Here is a 16,175-nt window from a genome sequence, read left to right as displayed (position 1 = left end):
CATATTTTCAATTAAAAATAGATTTTCAAGATGACTTTATAAAAGATTTGGTGAAAACTGGCAAAGTCTACATTGTCAGCCCCCTATGTAAGTTTGAGCTTTAAAAAACGCACCTGAGCATTTCATTCGGTTTGAAACACATCAGATCAGTCAATTATCATTAAATCATAATAGTGATCCGAGAATCAGAGTTAGTATCACTTGAACACTTGATCAAAACAGACCTTGTCTCGAGTCACTCCTAAATCTTGTTAAGAAATGTTATCATCATGTCAAAAAATAAGGAAATCAGTTTGGAACGTAGTTTTAAGATAGATGTTTACTTTAAGGGGAACAAATGTACTGCCGTGTTTTAGTCCATCTAATGTAGTGAAGAAGCTGATGCTTCTGTTATTGCAAATAATTACAAATGTGTGCAAATCTGTACAAGTTATCTCAATTTTGATAAAATGAAGTGCTAAGAAATTGGATACAGTGGACCCTTTGATAGCTCAGTTGGTAGAGTGGAGGACTGTAGTTGCTCATGCTGAGATCCTTCGGGTTCTGGTTCAAATCCAGCTCCAAGGATCACCCATTATGTTTTCATATGATGTCATTCAAAAAAGAATCAAAATACTGTCTGACTTCCTGAGGACGTCTTTTCAAAACCATTACCGCTCGGACCTTGGACTCTATCAGGTATGCTAATGTCCACCTTAACACCACCACAACAGCTCTATGAATTTTTGAAGTGAAGGGAGAGGTCTAGAAAAAAGTGTAGGCCACGCTCATGGCTGACAAGCCGTGCCAGCATGAAGCCTGCATGTATAAGGAGTGAAACTTCATCTAGGACAAACTGAACAATCCATTTGTGATCCATTTCATGACCTGAGAATACAATGACCTGGATGAAGGAGGACGTCCATTGACTTTATTTGTTGGATGAGACAGAAATGTTGCCATAACATTAGGTATTAGCTCACTGAATGAGATTCAGTTCCATGATGTCGTACAAACAGAATGACGCTTTAATAAATCATTTTACATTAGACATTGGAAAGCAAACACATTATCAATCAGCATGCTAAGCCACAGGCGTGATCGTATAGTGGTTAGTACTCTGTGTTGTGGCTGCAGCAACCCTGTTTCAAATCAGGGTCATGGCACTTTACCGTTTAAAGTACCTTTTTTTTAAGCACGGTTCATCTACACTTGAAGACTTAATTATTAGCCTCCAAAGAACTTTTGAAATTTCTGAAAAATCTGCCAAATGTTTGCAATAATCAACATTCACGGTAGTAAAACATTCTTCAGAAGCATTTTGGTACATTTTTTAGAGAGCCTGTAATGCTCAGGAACGCAGTTATCAATAATAATTTTGTTTTTAAATGTTGCAATACAAATTTATCACAAACAATTAATATTATTACACACACAAAAGTACCAAAAAGTCTTACTGTTGAGGATTGGTATTGATTTCGAGGTAGTGGAATGTGTCCCGAATCGGTTGAAATGTGAACGGTACCCATCCCTACTAGTAATGGTTATTGTACTGGAAACTAATTTACAAACACAATTTCCTCACACACAATACTCCACTATGGAACTGTTGTTATAATAAAATGAAAAACAAATCCATCTTTGTACAGCAATGGTTTGAAAAAGGCATTTGGTCGCTGATGCACTTATTGACTGATAAAAATAGTTTATTTGAAGATTTCATTAAGTACAACCTGGAACAAGATAAATACTCATAACGTAAAAGTTTCCATTATTTCTAAGGCAAAAGAGTTAATTTAAGGAAAAAAAAGGCGGAATTGACCACTTAAAGTAATATTTTGGATGTTGTTTTGCAATTGGATACAACACTTGTTCGTTCTGTGATAGGGAAATAAAATAGTTTATTTTAAGAATGTATGCAAAGTAAATCTCTGTGGGATGATGTACAATATTGGCTTTTGCCTGACACTCCAAACATTGACTGATATTGATGTTGTTTTGGAGATGTTAAAAAAGAAAAAAAATAATTTGAAAATGTTTAAAACACAATACTGGATTTATTTGATACATCCACAAATGTAAGTTTGTAAAAACAAAACTATCTTTTCACAAAAAAAAAAATCTGCCATTTTCTCTAACTTTTATACTGCATAAAGGTCTGGAGACATACATATAAAACAATCACAACACAATCATCATAATACAGAGTAATAAGGATAATGAATAAAATAGATTATAGAGACCCAACAATTGATTCAAGAGGACACACATTTTAAATTTGTATATAAGACAACTGTTCAAATGATGTATAAAGTAAATAATAATATGCTCCCTGAAGTGGTCCAGAAGATGTTTCAAATGTGAACCAGTAAATATGTATATCATATAAAAGTGCTAACCTATGGGATTATTAACAATTAGAAATAAAATATGTAATACATCAATATTTCATATGAATAAGTCTAAAATTGCATGACGAATATATGTGTGTGTGTGTGTGTGTGTTTACATACACACAAAATGTTTATTGCATGTAAAAGAAGTCTCGTACAGTTTACTCTCACCTTTTCAGTAAAATTGTTCTGTCCATTTTTTAATAAAAGTACACAATGTTGCATATTAATACATGTACTTGACTGAAAAAAGCACTAAAATAAAATATCTAATCTAAACGTAGAAGCATATTAAAAAGATTGTTACACAAACAACAATGTCACACATATTATATGTGCTCATGTTGTTAGAAAGTCAAAATTAAAGTCTGGACAGTTTATTTCAAATCCTGCAGTTTCCTTTGCTGCTGCTGCTGTTCTCACCAGCACACGTGTGTTTCTTACACTGGTACTTCTAAGGGAATCTTTCACCACACACACTGCAACTCTACACTTTCTCTCCTGTGTGTCTCCTCATGTGTGCTACAAGGTTTGATCGGTCACCAAAGCTTCTGTTGCAGATTGAACAGGAATGTGATTTTTCACCAGTGTGTGTTCTCTTGTGTCTTTTCAAATGTCGACTTTGTTTAAAACCTTTACCACAGATTGAACAGTAAAAAGGTTTTTCACCAGTGTGTGTTCTCATGTGTACTTTCAAATATTGACTTCGTGTAAAACCTTTACCACAGGTTGAACAGACAAAAGGGTTTTCACCAGTGTGTGTTGACATGTGTTCTTTTAAAGTGTTGCTTTGTGTAAAACCTTTACCACAGATTGAACAGACAAAAGGTTTTTCACCCGTGTGTGCTCTCATGTGTACTTCCAAATGTATACTTAGAACAAAATCTTCACCACATAATGAGCAAGAAAAAGGTTTTTCACCAGTGTGTGTTGTCATGTGTACATTCAAATGGGGACTTGTACAAAACATTTGCCACAGAATAAACAGAGAAAAGTTTTTTCTCCAGCGTGTATTCTCATGTGTACTTTCAGATGACAATGGTATTTAAAGGTTTTGTCACAGTGAGAACATGTGAAGTGAGTGTTGTCTGTGTGACATGTCTTATCATCTTTAGAGTCTTCATCATCAGTGTCAGGAGAGTGTGACGTTGTGTCCTCACTATCTGATAGTGGAGCTAAGAGCTTGTCTGCTTGTGATCCTCCACAGTGGTCTCCATCAGCTTCTGTTGTCATGTGTTGAGTTGAGCTGCTGCTTGGAGGCTCCGCCTCTCTCTTCTCCTCACTTTCACCTTTGACCTCATCATCTTCACTCTTCACAGGGACACCAGTCACTGGGAACTCCACCAGTCCTTCTATATGATCTCCCTCCTGACTGATGTTGTGTTCCATTGCTTCCTCTTTAATGTGGGGGGTCAGTGAGTCTTCTTCTTCCTTTTTACAGGAAAGGGTCTGTGTCAAAGAGGAAAAGGAGACGCCAGAGGGTCCGTGGCACCTGGTCGTCCTTTTTGAAGGATCCTCCTTCACCATCCTGAAGCTAAACTCCTGTTTTTCAGGCAGACATTGTTCTTCACAGACATCTGCAGGACACAAAATGACAAACATGCTTGAGAAATGTCCAGATTTAGTCAGTAAGTTCACATGAACATAAACAATAAGACCACTTTTTACGAGGAGTGGGCAATATAGCCTAAAATCTATATTGCGATAAATTCCCTGTTGCCTGAGTGCAGCTGGGATAGGCTCCAGCTCCCCCTGTGATGTTAATGTCAGTTACTGATGTATAAACTTGGAGAAAAGATTAGGTCGTTTACAGTGTAAATCTGTATTCTGTATTGTTGACTCTGCTATGCCGTCATCTTGTGGTCGAGTTCTCTCACTGCGAGTGCTGTGGTTTGAAAGTGTATTTCTTTTAGCTTTGAGCCCTGAACCCAAAGTAAGGTTTCGTCATTGATCTCACCAAACAACGTTTGCATGTGCAACCCGGGATTTACACTGGATGTGAAACGGCGGTGCCACGGCGACAGACTCATTCCTTTTTTTTTTTCAAGTCAATATGTCAGTTTCCACCACCTGGCTTCTATAGTTAGTGGTCGACACAACAAGGCGGTTTAATTGAGCTAAAACCTGTTCATGTGGGACAGGAAGTCATGCATAAACACAAAAAAAATTATCTAGTTTACTTTCAAACGAAAATATAATTTTTAAGGAAGATGGTATTTTACACTACAAATGGAAAAAAAACATGCTGATTCTAAAAGGTCCAAAATTAAAGAATCATACAACAGGCGTATCCACCGTCAGTTATATGGGGGCATGTATTACAGCGTTGTACTAAAATGACTATTACCACCTCCAATATTAAAGTGAGTGTCACTAACACTACTGCACACAGGAAAATGTGTGGAGGAGAATTTCAAGTAGCCGAAACAAAGATTGTGAAAAACTGACAACAGGTTCACTTTGTTCATGTAAGTCTACTGTGGAATAAACATGCTCAGGTGCTGAGAGCGATGCACGGAGTGAGACCTCTCAGTTCAGTTTAAAATCCACAGACCAAGAAGGAAACGAACGGGCATAGCAATATATTGATGACGGCAAGAATGTGTCCTTGAGTAAGGTACTTTACCCACCTGCTTCCAGTGCCACCCAGACTGGTTTAAATATGACTTAGATAATGGGTTTCACTATGTAACGCGCTCTGAGTCACTAAAGAAAAGCGCTAAATAAATATACTTGCCTTCACATAAAAGGGAACCACACTTTATTTATTTTGCCTATCAAGAAAACACGTTTTTTTCTTTTTTTATGCATTCTAACTAGTAAATAAATGCGATCAAAAGTCTGCTTACAATAGAGGCTATTAGAGTAGCATTATTCTGCCTACAAAGAACTTAAAAAGCATCAAACACCTCCATTAAGGTTTTATGTACATGCAGTAGGTATATATTGGTAGGTTGGTAATGCATGGCATCCTGCCAGCTGCTATGCTGACAGTTATTTTAGTAGCTGTCATTAAAGACAAGGTTGGTAAGGTAGGGACTATGGATAATTATGGACAATTATCGAGCTAGAACCAGCGTGCTATCCAAAGTGGTGGAAAGTGTGATGCTATACGGAATTGGGGATCTTATTTGCACCACAGACAACCAATTTGGGTTTAAGAACAAGTACAGCACTGACTTCTGTATTTATGCTTTCAAAGAAGCAGTAGAAATATACAGAGTGCAGGGTCCTACAATGTTGGTAGGGTTTATTGATGCATCTAAGGCATTTGACAGAGTCAACCATCTCAAACTCTTCACCAATCTGAAGCGTAGGGGTGTTCTGGGTATATTCTGGCATATTGGTACGACAGGCAGCCAAAGCAGGTAAAATGGGGGAGTAGTTTATCCTCTCCCTTTAGAGTTGGCAATGGGGTACGGCAGGCTTCTATCACCAGGCCTATTTAGCCTGTCTATGGATGACCTGTCAAGGCAGTGGGAGAATGCAGAACAGGATGCATCCTGGGGAACACCTTAATCAACCACTTTATGTACGCTGATGATTTGGCCATTATATCTCCCAGTAGTGCAGGGTTCCACCAGCTTCTTAACATATGCTCAGACTATGGAGTCAAGTTTGACATCAAGTATATGCCACAAAGAGTATGGTAATGATATGTAGGACCAAGGAGGATCAACATCTTCATTTCCCAGGTTTCTGTTTGTCTGGTCAAACCCTGTCTGTGTGCAACAATGTCAAATACTTATGACAAGAAGGAGGATGATGCTGACAGAGAAGAATGCTGTATGTCCAAGCCAATATGCTGGTGAGCAAATGTCATTACTGCTCTGATGAAGCAAAGGTGTACTTGTTTAGAGCTTACTGCACCCCTATGTACACAGCACCCCTCTGGGTGAGGTTCAAGAAAGAGAGCTTATACAAACTCTAGGTTGCATGTAATAACTGTCTCAGAATCCTGCTCAGAAAGGCCAGGGGTAGTAGTGCCAGCAAGCTTTTTTGTGATTTAGGGATAAACACCTTCCACGCCACCCTGAGAAAACTGATGTTTAAGTTTATATGTAGACTGCAGGGGCCCGAGAATGGTTTTATTATACAGATAACCAATCGTAGGTGTAGTTCTGTTGGGTACCGAGTGTATATATGGAAACACTGCTATCTATGCCTCACAATGCGAAGGTCCTGGGTTCGGTCCTGGGCTCGGGATTTTTCTGTGTAAAGTTTGCATGTTCGCCCCGTGACTGCGTGGGTTCCCTCCGGGTACTCTGGCTTCCTCACACCTCCAAAGACATGCACCTGGGGATAGGTTGATTGGCAACACTAAATGGGCCCTAGTGCGTGAATATGAGTGTGAATGTTGTCTGTCTATCTGTGTTGGCCCTGTGATGAGGTGGCGACTTGCCCACGGTGTACTCCACCTACCGCCCGATTGTAGCTGAGATAGGCTCCAGCACTCCCTGCGACCCCAAAAGGGACAAGCGGTAAAAAAAAATGGATGGATGGATGTTATCTGTGCCTTTAAAATAATGTGAAGAAGCATTTTAAAGTATCTTTTTATTGCTTCTTATATTTATTTATGGTATGTTTTTTTACCGAATATGCACAAGCATCGATTTAAGTTTATTCTCCAAATGGACTGTGTTAGGTAGCTAATTTTTACGGGTAGTTAAATTCGACAGAACAACGACAACCACGCAGTTGCAAGTACCAGACGTATATATGTACATCATTCTCACAAGACAACCAAACTTCTTATACGCAATATATTTCAGAATAGTGTTAATAATCAAGTATAAAGTTAGTAAAGATGTGAGAGAAATAATTAAACAAACCTGTTCTGTGTAACACAACTTGATGATGTTTCTTATAATAAACATCCAGTAGTTGATGTTGTCGCTCCTTCTCCTCTTTTGTTGGACAAAGTTCCTCCTCGTACTTTGCTATCGTTCTTTCGCACATTTTCAAACAATCACAACACTTTACACTCACATTAGTTCCCTACTTAGCGATGTTTAAATAACTTCCGCGTCTCTTTGTTAGCAGCTAACAAGCTAAGCTAACTAGCCAGCTAAACTGGCTGCAAGCTATCTTAAGTGAAGCTAGCAAACAGGAGAAGTGTCAAAGTGCGCTCAGACTAATGTATCCGGCTACAAACAATTATTAACCGTGTGTACTCTATTAAACAACATATATGTAAGAATACAGAAATATAATGCCCGCGTTTAGGACTTCTCCGTCTTCTTCTTCTTTTTCTTCTTTTGTTTTTATGGCGGTTGGCAAGAAACCTTCTGGTGTGCATTACCGCCACCTACTGTAATGGAGTGTGGACCGAGGTGGATCCCTACTCTATATTCTTTTATTTAACCCAGTGTTTTTTAAATATGTGTATATTGCTTTATATCCTATGTTTTCTGAATGCAATCCTAATATATCTCCCACTTCTAACCTAATATTTTCTTTTGCTAACTTATTTTCCAGTATTTCTCTTTCTCTATTGTATTTCCTACATTGTATTAAAACATGGTCAACATTCTCTATTTGATGGCAAAAATCACACAGCCCTGTAGTATGTTTCCCTATCAATTTTGGTGAACTATTTAGATAAGTATGTCCTAATCTCATTCTAGTAATAATGTCTTCTTATTTCCTATTTCTACCCCCTCCTCTCATGACACCTACCTTCCTCTGGACTTTGTAAAACTCTCTACCTTTTGTTTCCTTATTCCAATTATCCTGCCACTTTTTATTGTGTTCTATCTTAATTATGCTCTTCACTTCTTCTTTACTGTGCTTAATCTCCATGTTTACTTCTGTTTTAGTGGTTGCTTGTTTTGCGTATCTATCAGCTAACTCATTTCCCTCAACTCCTACATGAGCAGGAACCCAGAGAAATGTTACCACACCTCCCGCTTTATTTATCCTGCACATTGCCTGAACTATGTCATAAACTATATCTTGTCTTGTTTCTGATGTTATGTTTTTTATGCTCATCAATGCACTGCTGGAGTCCGAGCACACGACTGCTTTCCTTGCTTTGTTTTCCTCTATCCAGTTAACTGCCATATAAATTGCTACCAATTCCCCCGTAAAAACAGATAGTTTATCACTGATTCTTTTATTTAATACTATATTTCCTTGTGGGATAACTGCAGCTGCTCCTACCTTACTATTTAGAGTTTTTGATGCATCTGTGAATATCATAATATTATCAAAAAACATTTCCTCAATCCATTGTTCTATTTGGTAACTATTTAAATGTCTATTCTTCAGTAATTGCATGTCTACCTTTGGGTTGTCATACATCCACGGTGGTATTGCAGGAATTGGTACTGTAGGGCTCACTTTAATATTGTCAATTTGTGTTTTTTTACATATATCTCCTATTATCCACCCAAAACTATTCATTTTTTTCTTCCCTTTTTCTTGGCAGTTTAGTAGCACTTGACGGGTTGGATGTCCTTGCTTGGATCCTTTTAAGTTTGCCCAATAAACTGCTGAGAGTTGATCTCTCCTCATGTCCAAAGGTTTTTCATTCATTTCTACTTGTAATGCTGCCACTGGAGTAGATTTAGTAGCTCCACAACATAATCTTAACGCCTGCGACTGGATCCGGTCTAATTTCTCAAGTAGAGTTTTTGAAGCAGATTGCTAAATAATGCATCCGTAGTCGATAACAGACCGAATTAAAGTGATATATATTGTTTTCAATGTCAACCTATCAGCCCCCCAATCTTTACCCATCAAAGCCCTCATTATATTTAACACCTTTTTACTTTTCTCCACTATTTTGCTGATGTGGGTTGACCAGTTAATATTTTTATCAAACCATATTCCTAAATATTTAAATACTTGTACCTCTTCTATGTTTTCTCCATAGAGATTTATTTGGAGCTTGTTTTGTACTTTCCTCTTCGTAAAATGTATGACTTTTGTCTTTCCAACAGATAATCTTAAACCCCAAGTCGTCCCCCAGTCTTGAACATTATTCACCGCTTTTTGAATCTTCTTTTCTATATGATTTGTATTTCGACCTCTCTTCCACATCACTCCATCATCAGCAAACAATGCCACCTCCACTAACCCTTCCACTTCACTAAAAACTTCATTTATCATGATGGAAAATAGTACTGGACTTATTATACTCCCTTGTGGGGTCCCATTTTCCACTTCGTATTCTCTGCTATATTCATTCTCTATTTTTACTAATAATGTTCTACTTGTTAAAAAGTCTTTTATCCATCTGTACATTCTTCCTCTAATCCCAATCCTATTTAGTTTCATCAGCAACCCCTGTTTCCACAACATATCATACGCTTTCTCTATGTCAAAAAATACCGCAATTATACTTTCTTTATTTATTTGTCCCTTTCTAATTTCCTCTTCCAGCTGCACTGCTGGGTCATTTGTGCTTCTTGCTTTGCGAAAACCACTTTGGTAGTTTTTTTATTACTTCTTTTGACTCTAAATAATATATTAATCTTTCATTAATCAGTTTTTCCATTACTTTTCCCAAATTTGAGGTCAATGCTATCGGCCTCTAATTTCCTGCCTCTTCCGGATCTTTCCCTGGCTTGCATATTGGAATTATTACAGCTGTTTTCCACTCATCTGGTAATTTTCCTCCTTCATATATCCTATTATATAATTTCAAGACCACTTCTTTGCCGATGCTACCTAAATTTTTGATCATTTGATAACTCACCAGGTCTTTCCCTGGCGTCGTATTTTTAACTTTTTTTAAAATTCGAACCATTTCATCCAAAGAAAATGTCATATCCATAGTGTTGGTAAAACTATTATTGTTGTCTTCCTTCATTTCCTTAATATTTAAACTAATTGTTTCTTCTCTCTTTTGTTTTTCTACATTTCTCAAATTATCATTACTGTGCACTTTAACAAAGGTTTTTGCTAAAAGTTCTGCTTTTTCTTTATTTCCTACCACACTCCGCATTCCATCTTTCATCACATGATTTTTATGTTCTTTTCTGACCCCTGACATTCTCTTGATCATTCCCCACACTTGGCTTAAAGGAGTAGTTCTATTTAATGTTTCACAAAAAGCTCTCCAATGGTGTTTTCTTGTTTTTTTAATAACATACCTTACTCTAGCTTGATGCCTTTTATATTGGATCATGTCTTGGAAATTATGTGTTCTTCTCAATATTCTAAATGCTCTATTCCGTTCTTGTATTGCATCTGTACACTCTTGTGTCCACCACGGCACTATCTTCCTTCTTCTCCCTATACTATTCCTTGGTATGCTCTGTTCGGCTGCTTCTATTATGCACTTTGTAATATCTGTATTTAATTGTTCAATATCTTGATTTATATCTACTTCCTTTAAAGTTATGTCGGTAATTTCCCTAAATGTCCCCCAGTCACCATGATTATACTTCCATCTTCCTTCTATCCTAGTGCTTTCTGTCCTATGATTTATGTTTATGTGAATGAAGATTGGATAGTGATCACTTCCCATTGTGCTGTATTTATTTACTTCCCACTCCACCTTTCCTGCTAACCCTTGTGACACTAGTGGTAAATCTATTGCTGTTTCGTTACCCGTGACGACATATAACCTTGTTCCCGACCCATCATTCACACACACCAGTTCTTTTTCCTCCAAAAGTGCTTCCAATGTATCCCCATTCCAGTCATCCCTTTCACCCCACATTGTGCTATGTGCATTAAAGTCACCACACCAAATAATTTTGCCACTCCAGTGCTCGATTATTGTTTCTAGTTGGTGAATTTCTAATTTCTTGCATGGATTATAGAAGTTTAGTACTTTGTATCTTTCTTTATTATTCCATACTTCTACTCCTACTATCTCTAGTTCTTGGTTTACTTTTAATATTAAATAATGCATATCTTCCTTAATAAATATGGCACATCCTCCTCCTTGCCCATCATTCCTATCTTTACGTATCGTTATATATCCTTTTATTATAAAGTTTAATTTTGGCTTCAGCCATGTTTCTTGAATACATATTATATGTGGTTTATTTTTCATATTATTAATATATCCCTTTAATTCCTGTCCGTTTGCTATCAAACTTCTGGCATTCCACTGAACAATGAACATGGCGTTGGATTGTGGTAACATGACCCGGTCTCGTCTACTCTCTGTAGCTCACCTTGCACCTGTTCCCAGGATAGTTCTTTTAAATTTAAAAACTTTGCTGCTGCTTTGACAATTATTTTGATTTTCTCAGTCTTGTTTCTAGCCTGTTCTGTACAGTTTATTACGTAAGCCAGGAATACAACTAGTTTGTCCATGGAAATTCCTGTATTTGCTGCCTCTTGTTTTTTATTTCTTGAACAATTTTCACTTCTGTCCTGTTCTGCACTTTCTTGATTTCTAATTTTAACTGCCTCTGCGTATGTAATATTTCTTTCAACTCTGATTTGCTGTACTTCTGTTTCCTGTTTCTTATGATGCAGCCCCCATACGCTGCTGTGTGATTCCCGCCACAATTACAGCACTTGACCTGTTCATTTTCTCCACATTGTCCATATTCATGCTCCCCTCCACACCGTCCACATCTCATCTTATCATGACACACACTAGCTATGTGCCCATAGCGTTGGCACTTGAAACAACGTACTGGGGGTGGCACGTCAGCTCTAACATAGAATCTTAAATACCCAATCATGATTCTCTCTGGTAGGACCTCCTCTGCAAATTGCACTAGCACGGATTCGCTCTCAGTCTTTTCACCGTTCCTAAATGCCGTCATTCTTTTCATCATAGTGACAGTTCCTCCTTTTATTTCTCTTTTCAGATCATCTAAATTTTCTCCTCTTGGGATTCCTGTCACGACTCCTCTTGCCCCCTTTCGTTCTCCCACTTTGATTTTTTCCTTTATTATTTTGTTGCACAGTTTTTGCAATCGCATTGCTTTGTTCTTTTGCTCTCCATTTTTGCATTTAATCAACAGCCGTCCGTCCCTGAGCACCTTCGCTATCTCCACCTCTCCAATGTCCTTCTTTAATCCCTTAACCAGTGTCATCAAACTCTCTTTGGTTTGATTTAAATGTATAAATTATCTTATATTCATCTACCATAACCCTTTTCCTCTTATCAATCTCTTCATCGTCTTCATGCACTCTTTTAGCACTCCCTCCTCTCCCCTTCTTTCCTCTCTCCCCTCTAGTCCTATCCATTTCCATACTATCCTCATACATCCCGTCACTATCCCCTTCCATCTCGATCCAGTCACAAAACAGCTTATGCTCAACCGCCAAAACAGATTTAGACACTCTCGCCGCCGCCAAATTCACTCCAAATGTTTGGTAGTTCCGCGTCTCTCCTTCCGGACAACAAGCGAGGTAGGTATACAAAGTAGATGCCTGTTCATAAAGCTTAAACCGCATATACACTGGGGTTCGGACTTCTCCGTCAGACGCCATCTTTCTTTATCACCCGATCGGTCCACGCATGCGCGTATCCGACGTCACTTCCGCCAACTTGTTTTGCCACACTTACTTACCATGGTTCTTTTGTGTCATCTGTATTTCAATAACAATGTCTTAATAAACCATTCCATACAAAAGGAACGTTATTAAAAATATGGTGTTCTTCATGAAACCGCACAGATATGTACACAAACCTGAAAGATGTGTCCATGGAAAATAAATTGATGTTTTACTATCTTATAATAATGTATTTATTTCAGAATTTCTAAAATGTCAAATCATTTTTTGTTGAGTTACAGTAAGTGCTTCGTTTAAAAAATATCAACATTTAAAAAATAAATTGATGGGAGTTAGTGGCGCCCCCGTGCGTCATTCATTACAACGACAGAAGCATAAAAGTGGTTGAAATCGTGGCGACACACCTTGTTAATTTTCGTATTCTTGTTCCCTTTTACTCCGAGATAAGACATTATTCTTTATACATACATTACTAAAACATACAAGTATTAAGTTGACGCCGCTGTAGTGGCTGCTGGTGGCAGGAGCTCTGTGCTCTTGTTTCATCCTTTTCTGTTCCTGCTGTTTCCCTCTTGTGTTCATGTGGGGTTTTTTTGCCTTTTGGTTGGGGACCCTTTGGGACTGTGTGACAAGGGGTGGCACTTTTGTGACCTCTGCGGTGCTTTTTGTGAACTTCTGGATCTGCCTACCAGAGACCAGCTGCTGGGTCTCTGCCACACCAGAGTCCATTTGGAGAGACTGGAGGAGATGCGGATGAAGAGACAGGGCTGTGGAGCTGGCACTGAGGGCCGGGACGGACAAGCTTCACAGTGCCTTGGCTGAATGAGCAGGTATTGGACACCTCGGCCTCTTTGCACGCATCATCGCTCATCCATGCGAACTGGACACCGGCCGAGAGTTGCAGGGTTAATAAAATTGTAGAAGTATATTACAGTTAAATATTTGAGTTCACGTATTTGAATCTATATTCCATCCATCCATTTTCTACGGCTTATTCCCCTTTGGGATCGCGGGGTGTGCTGGTGCCTATCTCAGCTACAATCGGGCGGAAGGCGGCGTACACCCTGGACAAGGCGCCACCTCATCGCAGGGCCAACACAGATAGACGGACAACATTCACACTCACATTCACACTCTAGGGACCATTTAGTGTTGCCAATCAACCTATCCCCAGGTGCATGTCTTTGGAGGTGGGAGGAAGCCGGAGTACCCGGAGGGAACCCACGCAGTCACGGGAGAACATGCAAAGTCCACACAGAAAGATCTCGAGCCCAGGTTTGAACCCAGGACTACTCAGGACCTTTCTATTGTGAGGCAGATGCACTAACCCCTCTGCCACTGTACTGCCCTGAAATCTATATTATGTTATTAATATGTATTATGTTCTATTGTTTCTCTCTGGGAACTCCGGCTTCTTCCCACCACCACAGACGTGCCTGGGGATAGGTTGCTTGGCAAAACTAAAGGGTCCCAAATGTGTCAATGTGGTCTTTGTTGGCCCTGTGATGAGGTGGCGTTCCACCTGAGTGCAGCTGGGATAGTCTCCAGCTCCGCTGCGATGCTGAAAGGGACAATTGGTAGAAAATGGATGGACGGCTGTTTTTATTGTATCATATTATATCGTATTTTTATTTAATTTTAGGTATCAAGTGTTACTAAATGAAATGTGTCAAAGACTATATTAAACTATTTATAATGCTATTGAGTGCCATATATATACATATATATATATATATTTATATATATATATATATATCCATCCATCCATTTACTACCGCTTATTCCCTTTGGGGTCGCGGGGGGCACTGGTACCTATCTCAGCTACAATCGCCACCTCATCACATGGTCAACACCGACAGACAGACAACATTCACACTCACATTCACACACTAGGGCCAATTTGGTGTTGCCAATCAATCTATCCCCAGGTGCATGTCTTGGGAGGTGGGAGGAAGCCGGAGTACCCGGAGGGAACCCACGCATTCACGGGGAGAACATGCAAACTCCACACAGAAAGATTCCGAGCCCGGGATTGAACCCAGGACTACTCAGGACCTTCGTATGTATACATACATATGTGTGTGTATATATACTATATCAGGGGTCACCAACACGGTGCCCGCGGGCACCAGGTAGCCCGTAAGGACCAGATGGCCTGTTCTAAAAATAAAAGCACTTAACAGTGAGCTGCCTATATTTTTTTAATTTTATTGATTGGCAACATCACATCAACACTAAATTGGCCCTAGTGTGTGAATGTGAGTGTGAATGTTGTCCGTCTATCTGTGTTGGACCTGCGATGAGGTGGCGACTTGTCCAGAGTGTGCAACGCCTTCTGCCCGATTGTAGCTGAGATATGCACCAGCGACCCCAAAGGGAATAAGCAATAGAAAAATGGATGGATGGATGGAAACTGGTCTCGCTTTGCTTGACATTTTTAATTCTAAGAGAGACAAAACTCAAATAGAATTTGAAAATACAAGAAAATATTTTAAAGACTCGGTCTTCACTTGTTTAAATACATTCTTTTTTTTTTTTTTAACTCTGCTTCTTATAACTTTGGGAAAGACAATTTTAGAGAAAAAATACAACCTTAAAAATGATTTTAGGATTTTTAAACACATTTACCTTTTAAATTCCTTCCTCTTCTTTCCTGACAATTTAAATCAATGTTCAAGTACATTTTTTTTAATTGTAAAGAATAATAAATACATTTTAATTTAATTCTTCACTTTAGCTTTTGTTTTTTCGACGAAGAATATTTGTGAAGAATTTCTTCAAACTTATTGTGATTAAAATTCAAAAAAATATTCTGGCAAATGTAGAAAATCTTTACAATAAAATTTAAATCTTTTTTCAAAGTATTTTTAATTTCTTTTAAAATTTTTGTTCTGGAAAATCTAGAAGAAATAATGATCTGTCTTTGTTAGAAATATAGCTTGGTCCAATTTGTTATATATTTTAACAAAATGCAGATTGGATTTTAACCTATTTAAAACATGTAATCACAATTCTAAAATGTATCTTAACCAGGAAAAATTACTAATGATGTTCCATAAATTATTTTTTTAATTTTTTCAAAAAGTTTGGAATTAGTTAGTTTTTCTCTTCTTTTTTTCAGTTGAATTTGAAATTTTAAAGGTTCAAAATTGAAGATAAACTATGTTTCAAAATTTTATTTTCATTTTATTCCTGCTTTCTCCTGTTTTAAACCGTTCAATTAAGTGTTTTTTTTTCATCATTTTTTCTCTACAAAAAATCTTCCGTAAAAGGAAAAAAAATGCACGACGGAATGACAGACAGAAATATCCATTATTTATATATATATAGATTTATTTATTAAAGGTAAATTGAGCAAATTGGCTATTT

The 16,175-nt window shown here is 38.0% G+C and overlaps 1 protein-coding gene across 1 annotated transcript; it reads right to left on the bottom strand.

Moving 5' to 3' along the window:
- Nucleotides 1–3,081: 3,081 nt before the first annotated feature.
- LOC133545369 (zinc finger protein 426-like) lies at nucleotides 3,082–7,686 on the bottom strand. Its single transcript, XM_061890873.1, has 2 exons — nucleotides 7,205–7,686; nucleotides 3,082–3,949 (listed from the first exon to the last, which is right to left on the bottom strand). Exons 1-2 carry the CDS (start codon nucleotides 7,329–7,331, stop codon nucleotides 3,318–3,320), a joined length of 759 nt encoding a protein of 252 aa, XP_061746857.1. The 5' UTR covers nucleotides 7,332–7,686; the 3' UTR covers nucleotides 3,082–3,317.
- Nucleotides 7,687–16,175: the final 8,489 nt, after the last annotated feature.

The sequence above is a fragment of the Nerophis ophidion genome, linkage group LG28 (assembly GCF_033978795.1).
Source record: "Nerophis ophidion isolate RoL-2023_Sa linkage group LG28, RoL_Noph_v1.0, whole genome shotgun sequence".
Lineage (NCBI taxonomy): Eukaryota > Metazoa > Chordata > Actinopteri > Syngnathiformes > Syngnathidae > Nerophis > Nerophis ophidion.
Note: the sequence above shows the minus strand (reverse complement) of the source record. Positions and strands in the feature narration are given on the sequence as shown.

Bases quoted from the DNA above. Each gene is read 5' to 3' on its own strand.
- LOC133545369 (XM_061890873.1), bottom strand. From the start codon at position 7,331: ATGTGCGAAAGAACGATAGCAAAGTACGAGGAGGAACTTTGTCCAACA. The intron at 3,950-7,204 runs GTTTGTTTAATT...TGTGTCCTGCAG, and splicing joins AGTTGTGTTACACAGAACAG to ATGTCTGTGAAGAACAATGT.